The 23,240-nt window shown below is 47.4% G+C and overlaps 1 protein-coding gene across 1 annotated transcript in view; it reads left to right on the forward strand.

Annotated features, from left to right (window-relative positions):
• CSGALNACT1 (chondroitin sulfate N-acetylgalactosaminyltransferase 1) overlaps positions 1-23,240 on the forward strand; it is an 84,832-nt gene that overhangs the window by 49,486 nt on the left and 12,106 nt on the right. The window contains exons 3-5 of the mRNA XM_082680316.1: positions 6,973-7,074; positions 20,892-21,070; positions 21,920-22,014. Of these exons, the coding sequence (XP_082536442.1) occupies positions 6,973-7,074; positions 20,892-21,070; positions 21,920-22,014 (376 nt within the window). The remainder of the gene's footprint in view (positions 1-6,972; positions 7,075-20,891; positions 21,071-21,919; positions 22,015-23,240) is intronic.

The raw sequence follows: 23,240 nt of genomic DNA on the forward strand, positions 1-23,240 counted from the left end.
CCCCTGTCCCCCAGCCTTCTCGTCTGCTGCACACCTCCAGCCCCTCTTCTGCAGCACTTGTGGAACTGGAACCACGAGGCTACTGTGGACTCTTCCATTTCTCTCCTTGGCCTCCTCTTTGTGATGTTTAGGGCAGATTGTATCTCTTTTCTTGGCCTTTTGTTGGTGGCAAGATTTTTGCCATTTTCCACTGTTTTGGGCACCTGGTTGCAATGGTCACCACTTGAGGTTATTTAAAACGTTATTCTCCCAGTGCATCTCCTTTAAAATGTAAACAACCTTTGCTCCGACACCATTTGGCTGAGGACTTTTACAAGTCACGTCATGCATCTGGGCTTTAGGATCTTCTGTAACATCAAAGTACTGGTCCACATGAGTCCCTTTCACCTCTGATGCTGGTTGTTAGGTTTTTTATTTCCCACTTCAGTATCAGTTTGCTAAGTATTCAGCTAGAAAAGACCCAAATGGCTAAGAATTATAACAAATATGTCTTCTTGGACAGAAGAAATCGATGTAGAGCCTGGAATCCCCCAGGGAGAGCAGGCCTGGTCGCAAGGCACAAAGAGCTCTGGGGAAGGCTGGACCTGAGAAATCGCTCACTTGGGGTGATGGCTGGGCATGGGGTACCATCTGCAAGGACCAAGGACCAAGCTTTCCTGGCCCAGAACTGTGTCCGGGGTGGGGTGGACCCCCGTGACAAAATTGATTCCTGGGTTTATGGAGTTCATGGCCTAAGGTATTTATGATGATTGCTCTTCTATTCTCATGATTATTAGAACCATCTCAACAAATCCTAAGAATTGTGTGTGTTTATAAAAAATACAAATTCCATAAAACCATTTTTATAAAGGTCAGTGGACAAGTACTCAGTGCGGAACAGGGGTGAAGTACACCTGGGCTCTGGGACTGAGGGGAGCAGTGCAACTTGTCAGAAACACCAGCTCTGAACCCCCTGGCAGGCAAGGGGGAGAGAGAAAAAGAAAGCCTAGTTTCCTTCAGCCTCAGTGCTTAATGAGAAGGAAGCTGCTATTCGTTGGGTGAGACAAGATTTTCCTAGCCCTAGACCCTAAGGGCCTTTATTTAAGAGGCCATGAACAAGAATGGGTGATGTTCTGGGATTTACAAGAAGTTAGGAGTCTAAGCACAGGGAGATCATCTTGGTGCTCTGTGACCGCCTAGACGGGGGCGGGGGGGGGGATAGGGAGGGTGGGAGGGAGACGCACGAGGGAGGGGATATGGGGATGTATGTGTACGCATAGCTGATTCACTTTGTTATAAAGCAGAAACTAACACACCATTGTAAGCAATTATACTCCAATAAAGATGTAAAAAAAAAAGTTGGGAGGCTAAAGCTCCTCATAACTTGTCCCCTTCCTGAGTGGCAGTGACACCCGGATGTGCCCCGAGGAGAGGTATGGACCCTCTGGTCAGTTGCTGTGGGGCTGCTTTGGGGCCTTCGTGCTCCAGGCTCCACTGTTGCTATGGAGATAAGATGGCGCTTTGCTCCAGCAGCCTCTTCCTCCCTTGCTCTCTGGTGGTCCTGATCCCTGGATGAGCCTCGCAGGCTCCACGTGCCATTTCCCCTCCCAGGACGGCTTTACGCGTGGCCAGGGGTAGAGGGGGAGCCCCCAGGAGAACTTGCTTCAGATTCAGTCCCCTTTGCCCAGTGTTGTGTTGCTTAAACCCCCCTCCCCCTCCTCCTTCTCTCTTTTTTAATCCCCTCGTTCTGCCTTTCTTGAAACTATTCTCACGTTTGCTTTTTGGCTGCTTAGTTTCCCTTGGCATCTGGCTTATCGGTTTTAAGCTCATCTATTGTTTTATTGTGTACTTTGTTCGCAGTAGCAGGAGGAACCTCACGGTAACAAAACTATAGACGGTCTTAGTGTCTTTGTCTCTGAGCCTCTCCTAGAAAAAAAGGATTTCTATGGAAATGATTTTTTTGTGATTTTCAAAGATCTTTCTCAGTTCATTCCAAGTTTGCTTGATTTTTATTCTGACTCCTTCCAACTGGACTGAGAACCCTTTTCCATGTTGCTGTGGGTCTTCTCAGACTTTGCTGGTTATTTCTGTTTTAATCTGTCCCTTTCTCCTTCCTCTGAAACTTCTCTTGGTCCCTCCCTCAGCATTTATAACATTTAAAGGTAGTATCAGGGACATCTTTTACTTGAATTTTCTTCAGCAATTTTTAAAATCCTTTTCCTGCTTAGCGCCGTTAAGATGTTTTTGTGGACACTTCTGGATCTTTAAAAAACAGTGACTGTGGACTCTCTGAGACTGAAGTGGGGCTGCAGCGTGGGCTCAGCCGGTGTGTGTGCCGTGGACCAGCTGAGCCCTGCCGTGCGGTGTGCGGGGCCTCACCCGCAGGCTGCGATCCAGGAGGTGCTCGGTCTTCGTTGTGTTTCCCAGAAGTAAACCTAGCGTACCTTTCCCAGTACCGTCCTCCACCCCTGCCTCGCTCCACTAGCTTTCGTCAGGCAGCCCCTTCTCTGCTCAGACCCCAGTGTTGCGCCCAGGAAAGTTTTATGGTTTACATGTTTGAGAAACGCGAATCTACATCATTCACCTTATTTCCATAAAAGTTTCTCTGTGGGACCTGCTAAAAGTTGTTTGTCACTTCATTTGAGCCACAGATTATGTAGAAACATCCATTCAAGAGAAGAAAATGGTCAGTTGGCAATGGTGCCATTTGCTATTCTGAAACGTGCAACCAGGAGGGCAGGTCCCGATGGCTTGGTTGAGGGTCCCTGTTCACTCTCACATCTCAGCTTGTCAGATAACGGTGTCCAGGAGTTGTGTGTCACTTCAGCGTGGGCTGCAGGAGCAGGGAGAACCCACCAAAGCAAAAGAAGAACGTCATTTTCTAAAGCCTGATGATGACAGGCCCCCACCACTCTCTGTTCCCTCCTCCGTCCCTTTGTGCCTGAACACGTTTCTTCCTGGTGTCCTCAACGACCAAAGGGAGAGATGGTAGCCTGACAGGCTGTTATGTGTTATTTCATTTGCATGGGACATAATTAAAGCCTGAACAGGGTTTCTTCTCATACCTGATATACCTGAGTAGCAGATTGACTGAGAATAATCAGGACATGATTTCCTTGCATCTGCGCCTTCTCAGCCAGGAGAGCCCTTTCCCTGGTCCTCTCCACCTGCGTGGCATCTACTCACCTGTCCAGGCTCGGCCTGGATGCTGCCTTGACCTTGGTACCCGTCCCCATCACCCATCAGAAATGAGTCACGTCTCCGCCGCACTCCCCTGGCTCATTAGACCTGTTACTGCCGTTATTCTGTCCCGCCTTGTCCTGTGCTCTTCAGATGCCCATTCCTTCCTGTCAAGTCCCTGACGCAGGAAGGGTGACCAGTTGTCCCAGCTTGCTTTGAGGTGTTTCCTGGGATGTGGACTTTCAGTGCTAAACCCTGGAGAATCCCAGGCAAACTTGGATGGTCCCCCTATGGGGCCATACACGATGATTCTTTTAAAATCTTACTCCAATGAGAATTACGCATCACACAACAAAGGGACTCAATAATGTTTGTCATTGAAACTGTGTTTCCACAGGCTACTCAGCCCAGGGTATAAGAACAGGTCCCGTAACTATGAGAAACATGGTTTTCCTGCTCTCTCTCACCTTCTGTGGCGAGATGTTCAGGCTCCTGTGCCCTCTGGTCTTTGTCCGACTTACCAGGGAGGTCTCACACAAGGTCAGATACACTTCAGCCTCCGCTAACTGCCAGGTCAGCTGCGTGGTGCAAACTCAGTGCTTCTCACAAGAACAGCATCGTTGGTCCTCACGGATGCCGAGGGGCTTTGGTGCTGCCATGCTCACTGCCAGCAGCATCTGTCCTCCACGTGGCCATGCCCACTACCCAGTTTTGTGCTGGGGTCCTGAGTGGTAGGACCAGAGCCGTGAGGCATCCTGGGTGCATCCCTCACCCTCGCCAAGGAAACCTGAGGTACCAATACCGGGCTGGTCCTGAGGGAAAGTGGGCTGCATGCCTAGGTGTGCAGGACATTGGAACCCCTTTTCTTACCTGTACAGGTAGGGTGTGAATGACAGTCAAGGGTTTCTTTCCACGGTGCGGTTGTACAGATTAGTAGCAGAACTCAGAGACCGTGACGTGCTCTCAGCCTCTTGGGAAATAAAAATATAGGTGTTTAAGTGGCTGTGATCCATGTGTTCTGGCTGAAAAGATATCTTATTTAGTCTCTATACTCTGTGTTACAATATCCTGGGTGAGAAGGAACTGTTGTTTCCTCTCTAAAGTCCTAAAAAGATAAGGTCTTGGTGACATAGAAACAGAATTTTTAGGCTTCCAGGTTAAGGTGGAAGATAGTCCAGTGCGGAGCTAAAGCAGTGGAGCCCGGCGAACCGAAGAGCTTCCCAGAGGGTTCTTAGGAAGTTGGGTTCCCTGAGGTTCGTCCCAAACACCGCCACCCTGCTGTTACAGAAACGAGCTAGCAGGGCACCTGAGTGTGGGTCCAGGTACAGATAATTGCACCAGAACACACACCTCTGTGCCCACAGTCACCCAGCTGCACAACTCCTGCTTACACATCTTTCTGGGGGTGGAGTCCAGTGAGAAGTGTTTTGAAAAATATGAAAGTTACAAGATCATCAGACATTTGGTGATGGTGTTTCTCTCCAGCAGTGTGTGTTGGCTGCAGTGCAGATAGCTTTAAGCATGCAGTCTCCAATCAGATGGAGAACTACTCAAAGGTAGAAACGGCCTACTCCTTTTTTAAGATTTATTGTTTGGTTAAGGAAGGAAGGAAGGAAGGAATAAATGAATAAATAGAAAGGGCCCTGGAGGTGGCCCTCGGAACAAATTCTGCTTTGCCTTTTCGGGAAGCCTGAGCTGGTGAATGAAAAGTAAATGTCCAGCGTGTCTCTGTTTTATTCCTTGAAAACAGGAAGTCCTTTGATGGATTTTAAAATGCCAACAAAGATGTTACTAGAAAAAGCAAGAATGCTTTTTATTCAGGCTCAGTGGGTGACCCTCTGCTGATTCTGGGATGGATTTGTCCAACTGCCCACACTTTTAAAGCATAGTTTTTCGAGCACTTGGTGCTGTGTGTGGGCTTTTATTCTGCCCTGGCAAAGGAAGTTACAGCGTCATCTGGCAGGTTTGCAGAAGGGATCTTTTATGTACAGGGAATTTTGTGCTCGGTGGGTGGTAGCTCTGTCTGCAGGGCTGAGGCTGGGGGAGCACGCAGTTCTGAAGCAGGAATAGCACCTGGCCCCATTCCTGGTCCCTTGTCTGCTTCTCGGAGCCCCGCCCTCCATCTGCTTTTAGAATCAGCTCTTCCCTTCCTTCCTCTGGAAAGAGAGGGAATTCTCTGAGCCAAACCTCTGACCAGGTGAGCCCTGGTGCCTCCGCCCAGGGTCAATAGAATCTTCCCCAGTACTTCTTCCCTCTGGATTCTCTCCTCCTCCTCTCTGCCGTCCCAAACCCGGCCCATCCTTCAGGGTTCCAGCCATCCAGCCCACAGGCTTGGCCGTGCTTTCTGAATTCTGTGAACTTTTTTTTTTTTTTTTTGTGGTACGCGGGCCTCTCACTGTTGTGGCCTCTCCCATTGCGGAGCACAGGCTCCGGACGCGCAGGCTCAGCGGCCATGGCTCACGGGCCCAGCCGCTCCGCGGCATGTGGGATCGTCCCGGACCGGGGCACGAACCCGTGTCCCCTGCATCGGCAGGCGGCTTCTCAACCACTGCGCCACCAGGGAAGCCCTGAATTCTGTGAACTTTTATCAATGCCACGATGTGTCTGATAATTTCATTTGAGCTCATTTATTTCTCAAGTAAGGTTTTTGAGTGCAGGAACAGTATCTTCTCTGATCTTCCCAGAAACCCCAGGTAGGCAGTCCCTCCTTCTTGATGTCACGATAAAAATCACTGCATAAATTGGCTTCTGCAGTTAGAGATCGGAGACTCTGAAAGACTCTGACGTGGACTGTTGTCAGGGGTTCAGGGAAGTTGCAACACAGCGATAAAAGGAATGACGTGGGAGGGCATGCAGAGCATCAGCGTATCACAAATACCATCCTGCCAGTAGAATCGTTCCATTCATCTGCTTTCAGAAATCTGCTAAAATGACACACACACGTACATATCTGTACACACATATGTTTTACACGTAAACACATTTTTATACACATATATTTACATATACATCCATATACACACATCAACACACATTACGCACGTGATACACAAATGTATATGAAGTAAACCCTCAGCAGAGGACAGGGCCCGGGCAAATAACAGATATGCTTTGGTGGGGAAGGCAGGTGTAGGCCTGGCCCCGCCCAGGAGGGCTGCCGGGAGCCTGGCGTGTGTGTGCCGGGTGCCTGGGACCAACAGCCACAGAGAGGAGCAGTGAAGGAATCTGCCTAGGGAGGGTGAGGTACAGCAGCTATGCTTTTGGACCATTGCCCCTCCACACAGCCATGACACTGGGTGTCCCCAGGGTTTCTAGGGTTCTAAACAAATAAATGTCTTTTACCTTTGCTCGTTCAGTCTCTAAGACTATTTGTGTTGCACACACGAGAAAAGGCAAGGATGAGGAATCCAGTCTCACCCTCGCTGGACTTCAGTGTTCTCATCTGTACATTGGGCTTTGTGTCTTCTGTACTTTGTAGATTTCTTGTGGCAGAGAAGGGTACAGACCCAGGGCCATTCTAGACACTGGATCCAGGCCCTGATGGGCTGGACCTGAGGCAGGTTGAGCCTGTGGCCTCTTGCATCTGAGTTTTCATTGACCAGATCTGCATGTTTAAATTTCATGGTTTTCTTGGTAAGAGAAATAGGAATACAGGTGATAGCAAGAGCCAGCCAGAATGTCCTGTCCCCTCTCTGCTCTCCTGGCAGCCCAGTTCCCTCCCTGGACCCTTTTGCACTTTACAGGATAGGTATTTGTTTCGGCTTTGCCTGTTGCTGTGAACACAGGACCAGACATCCGTGTTTTGTTTTCTAGGGAGATGTGCATCCAGCAGGATGGGAGAGTTCATCTCACCGTCGTTTACTTTGGAAAAGAAGAAATGAATGAGGTCAAGGGAATACTTGAAAACACTTCCAAGTAAGTCTGATGTGGAGCCACGGTGGGGAGTCTGGAACCTTAACGCGGGAGGAGATACCTGAGCTCATGCAAGCCGTTTTCACTGTAGGCGACCCAACCCGAGAGAGTGACGGGCTGGCCTTTTGCGTGTGGTGGTGTCGGGGGTGGGAGTTCTGCGCCCTCCTTCCTGGGGACCACCTGCCTCACACCCGCCCTCACTGTGAGGAGTGTCAACTCGGACAGTGGAGACAACTGCCCGGAGCACCCAGGGTGGGGGCAGGGCTCCTCCGGCCCCCGCCTGACACAGCAGGTTTGGGGACCGCACGTAGCAGGGGTGGACTTGGGGAGCACAGCCATGCAGGGGGCTCCTTCTCAGTCCCCGCTCGTCAAGGTTTGCTCTCATCCACTTAGCAAATGGCCTCACCCTTCTGACTGTCACTCGTTCTGCATTTTGAGAGATCAGGGGCCAGTGATGCTGGGGAGGGACCCTAGATTAACAGAAGCTGTTTAACCAACACTTTTGGACCGAGAGCTCTGGATTTTTACCTTGTTCATCAGTTACGTGGAGGATTAAATGTATTCAAAAGCAGAAGAGAGGGGTTTTTCTTACCAGAAGAAATGAACAAGCATGTATTTAATGAGTACATATCTGTGGCATTTTCTACTGGTGAGGAAGCTGGCAGCACTGCCCACTCCCTCTCGTTCGCAAGCTGCAGGTGAACGACGAGGTGGGTGGTTTCTCCATAGATGCAGCTTGGAGGGTGGTCAGAGGTGCTGGGGGCAGAAGTCGTCTGAGTAGGTCCGTATGGTCTGAATATAAACAAGTCCCTCTGTTTTGAGTCTTTGGTAAATGGTAATAGGATGATAGTCAAAGTCTAAGATGCCGAGACTGAGTGCACTTTTTGTATTTATTTTCAGGCTTTATTACCAATTTTGTGTTACGAGCACAAGATCAGAATGCTAATTATTATTCAAACATCTGAAGCAGTGCACTGGTCAAATTTTGTCCACACTTTTGTAAATAAAGTTTTATTGGCTAGCAGGTGTGCTCATCTGTTTCTGTATTAGTTATGGCTGCTTTCGGGCTACAGCTGCAGGGCTGAATAGTTGTGACAGATACAGTGTGACTCGCAAAGCTGAACCCTTTACTGTCTGGTCCTTTACAGAAAAAGTTTGCTGACCTCTGTTCTAAAGCAATAAGGAGTTAAAAGAGTTTAAAACTAGTACCAGCTTAAAGCTATGGTACCTGTTGAAGGGAGATCAAAGGGAATAAAATAATTCAATATCCTAAATGTAAGTGAAATAGAAATCTCTCGACTCCAATGCATTGCAATATCCTTTTCATCTCTGCTTAGGAGTGAGGAGTGTGTTACTAGAATTCACGTCCTCTGCCCAGTGGATGGGGTTTAACATCTCTGCAAGTAGCCACCCCCTGGGTGTGGACCTTTTTCAAGTTTCCCAGATGATTCTGACATGCAGCCAGGATTGAGAACGATTGTTTGGGAAAATGGTGCCCCCCCCCCGCCCCCAGGGGCTGCCCGAGGGAGGCCTGGGTTGCAGCCAGCTGCCTCCTTTCGGGGTATCTTGAAGTAGAGATCCAGGTGATTCGAAAGCCCAGCCAGGACTGAGATATCAGTCCTGTTGGCTCTGGCACCTTCCGAGGACATCAGAAGGTGATCAGATGTCTGATAGATACGTGTAACCAACTTTCCATGAGTCTGATGGACGAGTGGAAGGCCAGTTGAGACAGTGTTACAGGAAATACCCTTTCTAGTGACCGGAGCGCCCAGGATTCTATCAAGGCATTCTCCGCCGTATCACATGACCTGGCAAGCTGAATTCGCAATCAGAAGGTTGTGTGGTGAGCAAAGAATGAATCTGAACGAGAAAAGTAAAATCATTTGAGGGGTAGGGGTGGCTTGGAAAGTTTCCAGAGGTGAAGCTACCGTGATGGGGACGCGTCTGGAGCCCGAGTCAGCTTTAAAGCAGCGCTGCAGAAGCTTCGGCGAATTCATTGGAGCGCCATTTTCCGTGTTGATTCCTCTTTCTGTTCACTGGCGACACTGCAGCGTTGATGTCGCTGATGCCGTGGGGTGTGTCCTGCCCCTTCCAGGGCGTTGCTCTAGGAATGCCCTGCCCTCTGCCACCAGCCTGAGCTGATTTCCCACGGCCGCCTGCAGCCCCACCGTCCAGATGAAGTTCCTCATCACCCACTGTCCCAGCCTGGTACCCAAGCTGGCTCTTACTTCCAACTTTGTTTTGATGACTTACTGCCCCACAGCCAGATGGGGGCTCAGTTTACCCTTTGTCTTCATGCCCATTATTCTCTCAGGTTTGGCCTTTCCTCCATCCTCCTTCCTATTTCCTCAGACCCCCTACCTGTGCATCCGCACCCAGGTCCCTACTCTGGAGCTCATCCTGACCTGTCCTCTCCTCCCTGAACTGTAACCATACACCCCTTCAGCATCTCTTATCTGTGGCACTTGGCATAGGATTTGCCTGTTTACGTTTCTTTCTGCTGTCCTCACTAGATTATACGCTGCTTAGTAGTACTGTGGCGCATGCTTCTGAAACTCCAGCCCTTGGCACTGGGCCTCACTCAGGTTTAAAATGTTCAGTGTTCATTCATCAGGAGAAGGACAATGCCAGGTGTGTAGTAGATTTGCACACATTGTAATCTATATAAAACGCATATACAAAGCTTTATTTAAATACCATTTTTATCATTCTCTTAAGATGCTAGAGCTTTTATTCAAATGCATCTTATCTTTGAATAATATAATAACCATTGTTATTAACATGAGTGATGTCATTTAATATTCACAGCAACCTTATGAGATAAAAGCTGTTATTAACCCCACTTCTTAGATGAAGAAATGGAGGCTTAGAGAGGTTGTTACTCAGGCTGCCACCCCTGCCCAGGGGGACAGCCAGATCTGAACCTCGTCTGTAACTCCCGGACTCCAAGTCTTAACATTGCACTAAATTCTCACTCCAAAAACCGATCATTGTTCATTGAGAATAATAAGATTTAAAACCAGTTTAAATGAAATTTATTTCATTTGGCTATCAGCATTGTGATCAAACTGTTCTAAATCTAGCTAATGTATATATTTTAAGAATATCTTGAAAAACCCCAGTTTAGTGACTAGCATGCAGTGTCTGTGTCTCTCGGTTTACGCTTACTCTGTCGAGCTTTACATCTCAGTTGATTGCTGTAGAGCAGTGTTTTGCAAACTACGGTTTGTGATTCATTAGAGGGTTGTGAAATTGATTTAGTGGGTTAGGTGCAGTGTTTTTAAAAAATCAAAATAGAATAGAAGATTATCAGAATACATCACAAGTATTAAAGATAAATATTGTTTCATGAAACTTTAATTTCAGAGTGTGTGTGTGTGTGTGCACGTGTGTGCGTGCGCTGTGTCATGATTTATAGTATATTCTTTTGAAAGGGTAAGGGTTATGGTCAAAATATTTAGAAGCCACTGACGTAGATAACAGTACAAATCAGTTTTCAATATCTGATTTTTATTCCACAGAGTTTTTCATACTAAGCTTCAGTTAATCTCAGATTACACCCTAGCTCAGTGGTTCTCAAATATAAATGTACTTCGAATAACCTGGGGTGCTTTTTAAAATACAGATTCCTGAGATCCAGCCCCAGAAAGTCTGAGTCATTAGGCCTGAGATGAAGCCTGGGAACCAACACTGAGAATGAGCTCAACCTGTGATGCTGATGTGGGTGGTCCATGGCCCACATTTTGAGGAATTCTGGCCTAGGTGGACATTTGCTTGGAGCTGTGTATTAGGAAATTTAAAAAAATTCATACTGGTTGGTGGATTTGCATGAGTTATAATTTACTGCATGGTATCTTCATCTTTGTCCACTCGTCAGGACACAAAGGCATCTTTCAGTAGAATCACCTCTGACGTTGAAGCACTAGAACTGAGATACTGCCCTGTCCTGTGAGTATGTGTCTGAGAGAGGGTTTTGTGTGTGTGTGTTGTCAGGAAAATGCCCTGTTGCCATGGTGTTGTCCACATTTCATGCCTCTTTGAAGGGGTTTGCTTGATGTGTACCCTCAGGAACATTTTATCAGAACATTTCAAAAGAAAATTGGGGGGAAAGTTGTCTGAAATTTGAGAATTGTTGCTTTGTTTTAATATTTTTTCATAAACAAGGACGTTTTAGATAAGAATCTCATCTGCTAAAATGAAAAAAGCTACACAATGAATTCCTTCCTAGAAGATAAAGAGTCTTGGATCCTGGGAAGCACCTCATAGGTGAAGGCAGCACCTAGGCCTGTGGCCATCTCACTGGGCATCTGCCAGAGAAGGGGCTAAGCATGACTCTGCTTGGTGACCAGCTCTTTGTGGAGATATGCCTGTATTTTTAGGTATTCCAAGTTGTTCTGTGGGGGATTCAAACATGGCATATAGGTTATAGTATTGTGACAGTGTTAAATTTCTTGAGTGTCATTATTACATTGTTATAATGTTATAAAGGAGAGTGTCCTGGTTCTTGGGGAGTACTTATCTTTGAAAGTGAAGTTGCCGTGATGTCTGCAACTTCAAATGGTTCAGAGGAAGGAAGAAAGGAAGGGAGGGAGGGAGGGGGGAAATATGGCAAAACTTTAACACTTGGTGAATCTGGATGATGGTATATGGGTACTTTACCATGCTTACAACACTTCTAAAGGTTTAAATTTTTTCCAAGTAAAACGTTGGGGGAAAATATATTATGGAAAAAAATAAATGATATTAAGTTCATACAATGGAATATAATGCAACAGTTAAAAAAAGGTGATATCAGTGAAAATGGTGGAATAAAGAGCTTGCAAAATTTTCCTCCATAAAAACAGTGAGAAAATTACTAAAAATTCTCAGAATCAACTTTTTTAAGAACTATGGAAATTAAAGTTTGCAACAGTCTGGAAAGTGTTTATCCAAATGACTGAATTTTGGTGTGAACAGGGAGCTTTGTGAACTTTGACTTGCCCCATTTCACCTCCGCCCCCAGCTCTTCAGTAGCCTTGAGGACCAGCAGCGCATAAGAATCACAACCGGGCAGACCCTGCTCACAAGGTTGTCTTCATTTGACCTGACTCAGAGGCCTCCCCTGGAACCTTTTATCCAGGGGTATTTGACAAAAAACAATTATAGGAAGTCTTTACCTTTGTGGCTGCCTGAGGTGTAGATAAGAGTTGGGGCAAACAGTAGACTAACCAAAAAGCTCAGAAGGTGAATCTGAGGAGTGAGATCTCCAAAGGGGCTTTGAAAGCTCCAGCACGTTCCTGGGGATCCAGAGGCTGTGCTCATACTTAGGAAAGACCTGAGCAGGCCCTTACTTTTTACCTCTGACTGATCTTGAGGCTCTGTGCAAGAAGGAAGTAAAGGCTCAGGTAAGTTGTTACCTGCTTGGTTGTGTGTTGATGACATGCCCCACCATGCTCACAGAGTCCCCACCATGCACACAGAGTCCCCTGGCAAAGACTGGGAGACTTGTTGGTTCCAGACATTTAAGGAAATCCCTGCTTAATCATTAGCTTACCACTAAGTGGTCACACACAAGAGTACACTTTACAGAATTAGTTCAGGAAAGTCACTAAACAAACAAACAACAAAGAGCAACAATAGCAAAACCCTGAGGGGGGTGGAGATTCTGATTTCCAGGGCTGCCACATTACATTACTTAAAATGTTTAGCTTTAGGGCTTCCCTGGTGGTGCGCAGTGGTTGAGAGTCTCCCTGCCGATGCAGGGGACACAGGTTCGTGCCCCGGTCTGGGAAGATCCCACATGCCGTGGAGCGGCTGGGCCCGTGAGCCATGGCCGCTGAGCCTGCGCGTCTGGAGCCTGTGCTCCGCAACGGGAGAGGCCACAACAGTGAGAGGCCCGCGTACCAAAAAAAAAAAAAAAAAAAAAAAGTTTAGCTTTAAACAAAAAATTATGAGGCATGCAAAGAAACAAGAAAATATGGCTCATGCACAGAGAACAAAATCAATCATTAGAAATTGTTCCTGAGGAAGCACAGGTGTTGTACTTACTAGACAAAGACATTGTCAACTGTATTAAATATGTTCAAAGAGTTAAAAGAGACCATGTTTAAAACACAAAGAAAAGTATGAGAACCATGTCTCACCAAATATAGAGAGATCAGTTACAAAAAGAACCAAATAGAAAGTCTGGAGTTGAAAAGTACAATATTTAAAATTCACTGTGGGGCCTCAACATCAGGTTTGAACAGGCAGAAGAAAGAATCAGTGAACTTTAAAATAGGTCAATTGATATATGATATAGTTTGAGAAACAAAAATAAAAAAGAATGAAGTAATAGAAAACCTCAGAGACCTGCAGGATACCGTCAAGCATGCCAACATAGACACAATGGGAGTACCAGGATAGGAGAGAAAGAGGCAGGAAAAAATATCTGAAGAAATAATGGCCCCAGACTCCCTGTATTTGATGAAAACATTAATCTACACATCCAAGAAGCTCAAAAACTCCAAACAGGAAAACTCAAAGAAATGCACATTAGACATATCAGAGTCAAATGGTTGAAAAACAAAGAGAGAAAGGATCTGTGTTACTGAGTCCAAGCTCGTACTGCTTACTGCACAACAGGCCAGTAAATCAAGAGACAAATTGTTGGGGCAAGGAAGGAATAACGACTTCATTTGGAAAGCCAGCAGACCTGGAAGATGGTGGACTAGAGTCCTAAAGAACCATCTTTCCTGAGTTAGAATTCAGGTTCCTTTTATACTAAAAGGGGAGGGGGTGTGGTTAGTTGTTGAAAACTTCTTGGTGCTGGAATCCTTCGTTCTTGCAGCTGTCCGTGTAGGTCAGGTAGGTCAGGTAACGTTGTTCCTGTAAACCTCCAACAAGACAAATGTTGTTCTCTGTTCTGCAACTTTTTATCTCTATATGAATGGAAAAGAGTTATACCTTTAAAGGTCAGAGCCTTGAGAATGGGCTACCCTGTATATTTCAGGCTATAGCCAACGTATTTAATTTCTAGCAAAAGCAGTATACAAAGAAAGTAAAAGAAACAGATCCAATATGGAGTCAGATTTGTTCTTCCGTATTACATAAGCAGCAAGAGTGAAGCAACTCATCAGGTCCATGGGATCCTTAATGAGATGGAAAGTGGGGTGGCATATTCAAAGTGCTGAAAGTAAAGTACTGGCAACCAAGAATTCAATATTCAGCAAAACCATCCATCAAAATTGAAAGAAAAATTAAGACCTCCTCAGTTAAGAACTGAAAGACTTTATCACTAGTAAACCTACCCCACAAGAAATAATGAAAGGAGTCCTTGAGGCTGACATGAAAGGACACTGGACACAAACTCAAATCCATGTGAAGAAATACAGAGGGCCAGTAAAAGTTACTACATAGGGAAATATGAGACACAGTATAAATGTATTTCTTGCTTATGCTTTTTTCTTATCTGATGTAAAAGTAAAAAGATAACTTCATAAAGCAGTAACTATAAATCTGTATTGATAGACATACAACTGATTTTTTATATGTTATTTTGTTCCCTGAAACTTTACTGAATTCATTTATTAGTTAAAATGGTTTTTCTGGGAAGTCATTAGGGTTTTCTATAGATAGTATCATGCCATCTGCAAATAGTGACAGTTTTACTTCTTCCTTTCCAATTTGGATGCATTTTATTTCCTTTAGTTGCTTAATTGATCTGGCTAGGACTTCCAATACTGTACTGTATAAAAGTGGCGAGAGTGGACATCCTTGTCTTGTTCCTGATCTTAGAAGGAAAGCTTTTAAATTTTTACCGTTGAGTATGATGTTAGCTGTGGACTTATAATATATGGCCTTTATTATGTTTAGGTACATTCCTTCTATTCCTAATTTGTTGAGAGTTTCTATCATAAGAGGATGTTTGAATTTTGTTTGAATTTTTTCTGCATCTATTGAAATAATAATATGATTTTTATTCATCATTCTGTTAATGTGATGTATAACATTTTAAAATTTTCAGATGTTGAACCATCCTTGCATCCCAGGGATAGATCTCGCTTGATCATGGCCTATGATCATTTTAATGAACTCTTGAATTCAATTTGCTAGTATTCTGTTGAAGATTTTGCATTATGTTCAGGGATATTGGCCTGTAATTTTCTTTTCTTGTTGTGTTTTTGTTTGACTTTGGTATCAGGGTAATGCTAGCCTCATAAAATGAGTTTGGAAGTGTTCCTTCCTCTTCAATATTTTGGAAGAATTTGAGAAGGATTGGAATTACTTCTTTAAATGTTTGGTAGAATTCATCTGTAAAGCTATCTAACCCTGGGCTTTTATTTGTTGGGAGGTTTTCATCTCCTTGTTCATTATTTGTCTGTTCAGATTTTCTATTACTTCATGATTCAGTCTTGAGTGTTGTGTGTTTCTAGGAATTTATCCATTTTTACTAAGTTATCTAATTTGTCAGCATGTAATTTTTCATAGTTGTCTCTTACAATATTTGGGATTTCTTTGGTATCAGTTGTAATGTCTCCTTTTTTTGTTTATAATTTTATTAATTTGAGTCATCTCTCTTATTTTTCTAGATAATAAGCTAAAGGTTTGTCAATTTTATTTATATTTTCAAAAGAAACTGCTAAAACAATTGTATAAGCAGGCTTGTATATAAGCTCAGAAACTAGAAAACTCTAAATTGTTTAAAATGCCTACTGTGAACAACTGGCTGAGAATATATTTAGCCTTAAATTACTTACCACATTCAGATCCCTTTAGTAAATAGAACTCATAAGAAATGTCAATATTCAGGGCTGTTAGATTTAAATTTTTAAGTTATACATCAAATATAATATTTCTATGTAAATTTTTAAAGGTTTTTTCTTCTTTTTTATGAAGGGCTCTTGTGGGAAGTGTCACATTAAGAGAATTTCCTTGCAGGGGTGGGAAGAAATTTGTATTAGAGTAAATCACATTAGACAGCAAGATCTTTTATCATTTTTAAGCCAGCAGTTCTGGGAAATGCATGTCAATTAGAGAAATTAAATCTCCGGTTGAAACAGTGGCTGCCTCAGGTCATTTTAACCTCTGTCAGCATGACTACATATAACCTGGAGGAGACCCAGTGCATCAGCCTTATGATATAAAAGAAAGGAATTGAATGAGAGACTCAAGAGTTTCATCAGTTGATAATACAATTCAAGAAGAAAAGAGAAGAAATAATTATAAGTAATCCTGGGGCCATTTGGAACTGCAGACTCTGATTCATAACAGGAAATTACATAGTAGAGAGTATAATGCCCACATTCTACCATGAAAAAGCCCATTCCTCATGAGACCATTACTCCAGACATGCCGCGAAATATTACATTTCTTTGTATGGCTAAATTAAATATTTCAAACCAAATTGCATTTTATTTTCTTCAGCTCTCTTTTTTTCTGTTACTTACATATTTGTCATCTTCTTAAAAGCTTTTTTTGTGCCTGTTCTTGGGAACATGTTGGTTGGCGCCTCTTTCTGATGGGGGAGGTGGGCTTAGGATGTGTGAGGGCCTCTCCGGTGCCCACCTGAGGGGATGAGGTGGTGTCTTGGGGCAGCATCTCCCACAGGGACAGGTTTGAGACGCACTCTGTGTTTTACATTGACTCGTCTCTTGATTCACCCAGTGTTTATTGAGCTGCACTGTGTCCCCATGGGCGCCACTTACCGCACAGTGCTGATAATCTCTGAAGACAGAGATAAGAAAATAAAGCAGTCCCTGTCCTCCAGGGTTTAGAGGACAGACCAGGTGGTCCAGTGCACAGGGCACGAGAATGCACTGGGCCCAGGAGAACGGAGGCGGAACTGGCCCAAACGCCTGGGGGCCCAGAGAGGGCACCTTGTTTCACAGGAGGGTGAAAGGCAGTGACACTCGATGTGGGCCATGAGGATTGGGTGGGATCTTCACTGGAGTCAGAGGAGGAGGTGGATTCCAGGGAGAGACCACTGAGCTGACACAGGAGGCCCCAGTGCGTCCATGCTCTTGGTGCCCATCTTCCGGCTGGTCGCTGCAGAGGGGATGGGGATGAACAGAGAACTAAACAGGGCCCCTGCCCGTGTAGCTCTGCGGCCTGCATCTGGGGTTGTGGCACTGTGGTCGTGTCATGCACATTCCCAAACCCACGACCCCACGGGCCAGTCAGTGTTCTGTGTTGAAATGTGTCCTTGCTTCTGCACAGCCTCTTAGTATGCTGTCCACGTGCTGCTGGGCAGGATGCTTGGGCCCAGCGAGCAAGTCCCTCTGCGGGAAGGTCGGGGGCCCGGTTATCCTGCAGAAGCTGGTGTCCCTTCATCCCGTGCACCCTGTGCTCCGGAGCTGGTGCTGATGAGTCCGAGATGGGAGGGGGCGTCCCACTCCCAGCCCAGATGCTTCGCAGTGTGTTCATCTCGCCATTCTGGAGAAGAGGGGAGGGAAGTTGTTCTGATTTGGTTTCTGGTGTCTCCCGCTCAGCCCTCTTTCTCAGCAGAGATCACGTGTCAATTATCAGAGGTCCTTCCTGATGGCAAGAGAGGAGAAGGAGGGGTCCTGGTTAATTATAGGGGGTGTTGGGCTGAGTGATCAGGAAGAGGGCAGCACCGATATCCACCTGCAGACAGACGTGTAACTGAGCACAGTGACCTGGCCGCCCCACTGGGAACCACGGATGGTGACAGAGTTACCCTGCGCCTCTCCAGGGCCCAGGACCGGCCGATGGGGCTTCCCAGGCCAGCAGGGACTCGGTGTGCAGTCTTGTCCAGGTCCCTCATGTCCCCTGCCGGCCGGCGTTGATCAGGGTGGATGGGAAGCCAGGGTTCTGTGAGGCGTGGGAAGCAGAGACGGCCGGGGCCCGTGGGGCAGAGGGGCCGCTGTGTGGACAGCAAGTGGCAGGAACTGTGTCCTGGGGCTTTGTGTCTGGCCTGTGGACGGGCTGGAGAGTGGGTTTAAAGTGCACAGTCAGGTTGGGTGGTGCCGTGGGTGTAACATGGCTTATCTCATCCTCGTTGGGAGGTTGGACAAAGAGAGAGGAGGCAGATTGCGTGTGCATCCGGCCATGGACCTGGCACCCGTTCCCCGAGAGCTCTTCCTCTACAGACCACACACTGAAGCATGGAGGCTGATGTTCTAAGACTTTAAAATAAATTCTACCTCAAGGTCATCTCAAGCACTAGGACGGTGAGCTGTCCCAGCCCCCTTTCCCAGGGACGGTGACCAACAGGCAAGCTCCCTTCCCTGCCCTCCCCTCCCCCACCCCTCCCCCGCCCCTTTCTCCTCTCTTCCTCCCCTCCCCTCCCCCTCTCCTCCCCTCCCTTTCTCCCACCTCCACCCACTGCAGCAGGGCAGAGAAGAGCAGTCCATCAGCAGAGTTCAGACCAGGGCTTGGGGCATTGGGGGACAGAACAAATGAGACAAAGCTCTGTGTGGGGTACGTGTGTTCCCCCAGTCACCACTCTCCCTGGACCTGTAGCCCTCTGCTGCCTCCCGACCACTCACTCAGCCCCCTGGCTGGTCATGCCTTCGATGCTGTTAGTTCAGCTTCTAATGCTGCCTGTATTCTTATGTAAGTATTAAACACGACTCCACTTTGTGTAAATGTTTGATATTCTACACAGTAAATAGCAAATATACTATTTGTGTGTAAATATTTGATATGTCAACACAAATGGACTGTAAGCTGTTTGGGACAAAAATCTTGCTGGTCTTTAACACAGTGAATTAAGGACCTGCCTTCCCCTACTCTTGGAGAAAGTTTCTTGCCATCGTTCAAACGTGAAGCATTTTTCTATTTGCAATCTCTAATGATAGACCCTGGGAAACCTCTGGGAGGAGCCACCTGGGTCATGAGTCAGATACACGTGAACAAGGATTTGGTGCTTGGGCACATAAGCCCTCCCTGCCCTGGAAGTTAGTCCCTGTGGTCTCACAGAGTATGAACTGTGAGACAGTGGAGAAAAGAGACCTGCTACAGCTGTGAGAGAAAGCCGGCCCACTGCACAGTGGACAAGTTCTGTGAGGCTAGCTAAGATGAACAGGTGAAAACCCAGGCATCTCCCAAGGGTAGAACTTTCCTGAGAACTGATCAAGTAGGGCAGGGGGAAGTGGGCTGTAGAAACCTCCAGGGGATGCAGAGATGCTGCGAGGGTCTCACTCCACCTGGATGTCTTCTTTGCGGACAAGGGGGCAGCGCTGTCCCTGCTAGGGAATGCTGGGGCATAACCCCCAGGCGACTCACAGAAAATAGGAACTGGGACCTGCCTACCCAGAGAGAAGAGTCAAAACGGAGTTCTGAAAGAGTAGAACCGGGTAGAGCAGTGCTGGGCTGAATCATCCAACAGTAGAACCTTAGCATGTAAAGGGCCTGAGGTCTGTACCATGAGGCTTTGCAGCAAGGAAACTGAGGGCAGAGAAGTGGAGTGACTGCCCCAAATAATGAGAGGCAGTGCTGGATTGCAGTCATTCATCTGTGGACACGGTTAGTCACCAGCATCCACTGGGTACCCAGTGGGGCTGGGCAGCTCCAGGCCCTGAACCTGGGCTCCTGGCTTACACGCCAGGTCTCCTCCAGGCACCAGGCCTTCTGCCTTAATCTGAAAAGCATGTTTGGCCTCAGACTCAGACAAGCTTGGACCCAGATTCCCAGGATAAAAAACCCAAGCTCACTGCCAGGTCTGAAAGGAGGTGACAAGTCAAGGAAGGGGTAGCAGAACTAGTTCCACCGATTAAACTACCAGATACAGTTGAAAAGTTTATGACTGTATTTGTGGTGACCTTTACCCGAGATAGTTACAGACTTTAAACAATGGAGATGGGTTTTGAACCTCTTTTGAGGCATCAGGATAAGAGAGAATCGGGGGATGGGATAGGCTGGGTGGGGGGCGGGCTCTGAGCTGGGGGCGAGGAAACCATCAGGACAGGAAGGGTGTGTCACGGGAGAGGGGCTGGCCAGATGCCAGGCCTGTGCAAGTGGAATTGGGAGTCCAGTAGGACCCAGAGTGGGTCTCTGGGAGAAGACAGTCCCTGTCCCACTAGGTACTAGATGAATTCCTGGAATTTTTGCTCAAGACGTGCCGCATCTCAGAAGGTTCTGGGAGAGAGCAGCCAGGTGAAGAAGCACCTGGACTCCATTACCTCAGGCCTGTGCTGGTAACAGACTGGAGGATGCTCCCCTGGTGCGCGTTATACTCTTAGCGTCACTTACCACGCTGATCACCCTGAGAGCAGTTAAGGAAGGTGTCGTTATTTCTGTTTTGCAGACGAGGCAGCTGAGCCTCCAGGAGATTAATGGGCTTGCCTAGATCACAGTGTTAATCCACAGGGGAGCCAGGTCCCAAACGTCCTCATCTCCTGAATCCAAGTGTCATTTCCTTACTGTGCTCGGCTGTTTTACCTTCGGGTGGGGAAGGGATCCAGGTGTAAGCGTGTCTAGGGATAGACATGCACCCGGACCACGCTGCCGGGTTCCTGGAGGGAACCCCGATGAGAAGCCGCTCAGTGGGGCCATTGCAGTGCGGCTTTATTTCCTTGGCCACTGGTTTCATTGGCTCCAGAGGCATTGGGATTGTCCCGGGTTCTGTCACCTGGTCTTCACTGGCTCACGTTCTCCCCCGCATGAGGAGCACACGTTAGCCGTGACAGTAGTTTTCAATATGGGGAAACTGCTAGAAAAAGAAAAAATAAATTGGTGCTAAGACTTCTCAAGTGTCCTTGGTACCCTTAATCCCAGTGCCCTCGGGTCACAGAAGACACGTGGTGAGATGTCGTGGGCCTCGGTTGTGTGTTTTCCAGGGGATTCCACCGGCAGCAAGCCCGGGCACCTGAGTGACTGTGTGTGGTCTCACCTTTCAGAGCCGCCAACTTCAGGAACTTCACCTTCATCCAGCTGAATGGGGAGTTCTCCCGGGGAAAGGGGCTGGACGTGGGCGCCCGCTCCTGGACGGGGCGCAACGTGCTGCTCTTCTTCTGCGACGTGGACATCTACTTCACCTCCGAGCTCCTCAACACCTGCAGGCTGAACACGCAGCCAGGTGGGGCTCCGCTCCCGAGCACCTCTTAGCTCGCCCCGCCGACCCGCTCCTGGATCTGCCTTATTTACCCCGCGGACAAAGACAAGGATGCCGTCTGCTTTGATCCTCCTTTGGTGTCGTGCTGGGGGCCTGTCAGCCACCATAGCTCTGGGACTCTTGGTCCTAAGTTCGTGTGTACAGCCCTTTTCCATTCTCCCCTAGGAGGGCAGCTTTAGGGGATGACCAGGGAGCAGGTGTGGTGGGGAGGATTGGGCCTGGGAGACACCACGGAAACCGAAGGGAAGGAGTGGCCATGGGCGTTTACCAGGGCAGGGGGGGCTCCAGACAGAAAGAACCCACAGTATGAAAATTGTCCTCATAGCTTTGACTCGGCGGCAAGGCCGATACTCAGCTGATAACCACCGGAATGGCCATGTCCGTTGTTCAGATACTGAAATTCTTCTGTGAAAATTGGTAAAGAGCAGCTACCCGGGGCTCCCAAAGTCTTTTCCTGCTGCCTGAGGTCACCCTGGCTGACTGCCCCACGAGCCAGCAGTTAAAGGGTTAAGGTCTGGCAGGACGGGGGCACTGGGGCCCTCTTTCACACCCACGCCCACTAGTTGTGCCCAGTGCCAGGTCCACTGGCCGTCAGAGCTTAGAACATTAGCCTTGTGCTGGGAAGTCGGGAATCCGTGTGTGTCCATCTGGTCTACCTGCCGCAGTACTGCTAAGGTCTGTGTCAGAGACCAGTGGAGGCAAAAGGGACAGTGGACGCAGATCCCTAGGCTGTTTCTGACGGTCGCATATAAATGAACAAACCTAACAGCTTTATCTGTCGCTTAGCGCATATGTTTGTTTTCTGGTTTGCAGGGAAGAAGGTATTTTATCCGGTCCTTTTCAGTCAGTACAATCCTGGCATAATATACGGCCATCATGACTCGATCCCTCCCTTAGAAAAGCAGCTGGTGAGTGCTCCCCCGAGGGGCCTTGGTGGGGCTCTGTTTCATGTCTTTCGTCACCAGGGGCACCTGACCATGAGTGGAGGTGAGTGGAAACCTGTGGATTGCTTCCCAGAGTAATTTGTAAGTGTGACAGGTGTTCTGGCCTTTGTTCCCAGCGCCTCGTTGATTAAAAGGCTTGCAGTATTTAAAAGTGGAAAATAAATAGGAACAGTACCTTACAGAAAGGTAATTTCATAGTTTTCTTCTACGGTTTTGGAAACCAGTATTATTGCATTATGGTTGCAGCACATTTCCCCTTTATTATTACAATCCTATGAGGTAAGAAAGGTGAGATTTAGGTTCCCATCTGACAGGTGGAAAACGGAAGTCAGGAAGAGGTGCCCCCCCCCCACCAGGCACACAGTGGGGCAGGGGCTAGATCCCTGCTCTCCGTCACCATTCCATATTAGCATCAGAAGTGTCACCAGCAAGGTGGCTTTCACAGGAATATGGGAGGGACTTCTGTGCTAAGATCCCAGCCGCACAGGTGATGGGTAGGGGACCCACACAGCACCCAGGCTCTCTGTAAGCTGAGATGTCTTCGCTGGTCCATTCCGCAGAGAGTACAGGCAATAGGGGGACAGGGTGAAGCCAGCAGAAGGTCCCTGTGCTGCTGGAAGGTGTGCCCCTCCGAGGCAAAATGTCCCACTGTTGTCATCGCCAAGCTGGGCTGTGATCTTCTGTAGAGACGCCAGCAGGGCTTATCTGAAGCTGTTGCCAGCTCAGGCTGAGCCTGGGGGGCGGCAGTAGGAATTGCCTCAAGCGGCTGTCTCTCCTGTTGAGGTGGCGAAGCCGTGTTTCTTTACCTCTCAGGGTGGAGAAAGGAAGCCGCTGTCTGACCATGAGGAGGTGATGGGACTCAGTCTTCCATGCTTCCCTGCAGTGGGAAAGTAAACTGATTTTCATTGAAAATGTGTTCTGTGGAATTCTTTGGGAAGACTGATTCTGTGTTGAGACTTCCAGAAGTAGGAAAACCTGTTCCCTCCCACCCCATCCTGGGTCCCCTTCCAGTTAACCTCTGGCAGCTGATGTAATGATCTTTTCCAGCCTGGGTTCCTCTAGGCTGCACCAGGTTCATTTCTCACCATGTCTTAGCGTGGCTTCACTTGCGGCGTGAGACACACAGCACAGTAATAACACCGTTCTCTCTTCCCCCAGCGAAATTGTAATACTGCACATTCGTTGTGTAT

Source organism: Grampus griseus (assembly GCF_964374135.1).
Source record: "Grampus griseus genome assembly, chromosome: 21".
NCBI lineage: Eukaryota > Metazoa > Chordata > Mammalia > Artiodactyla > Delphinidae > Grampus > Grampus griseus.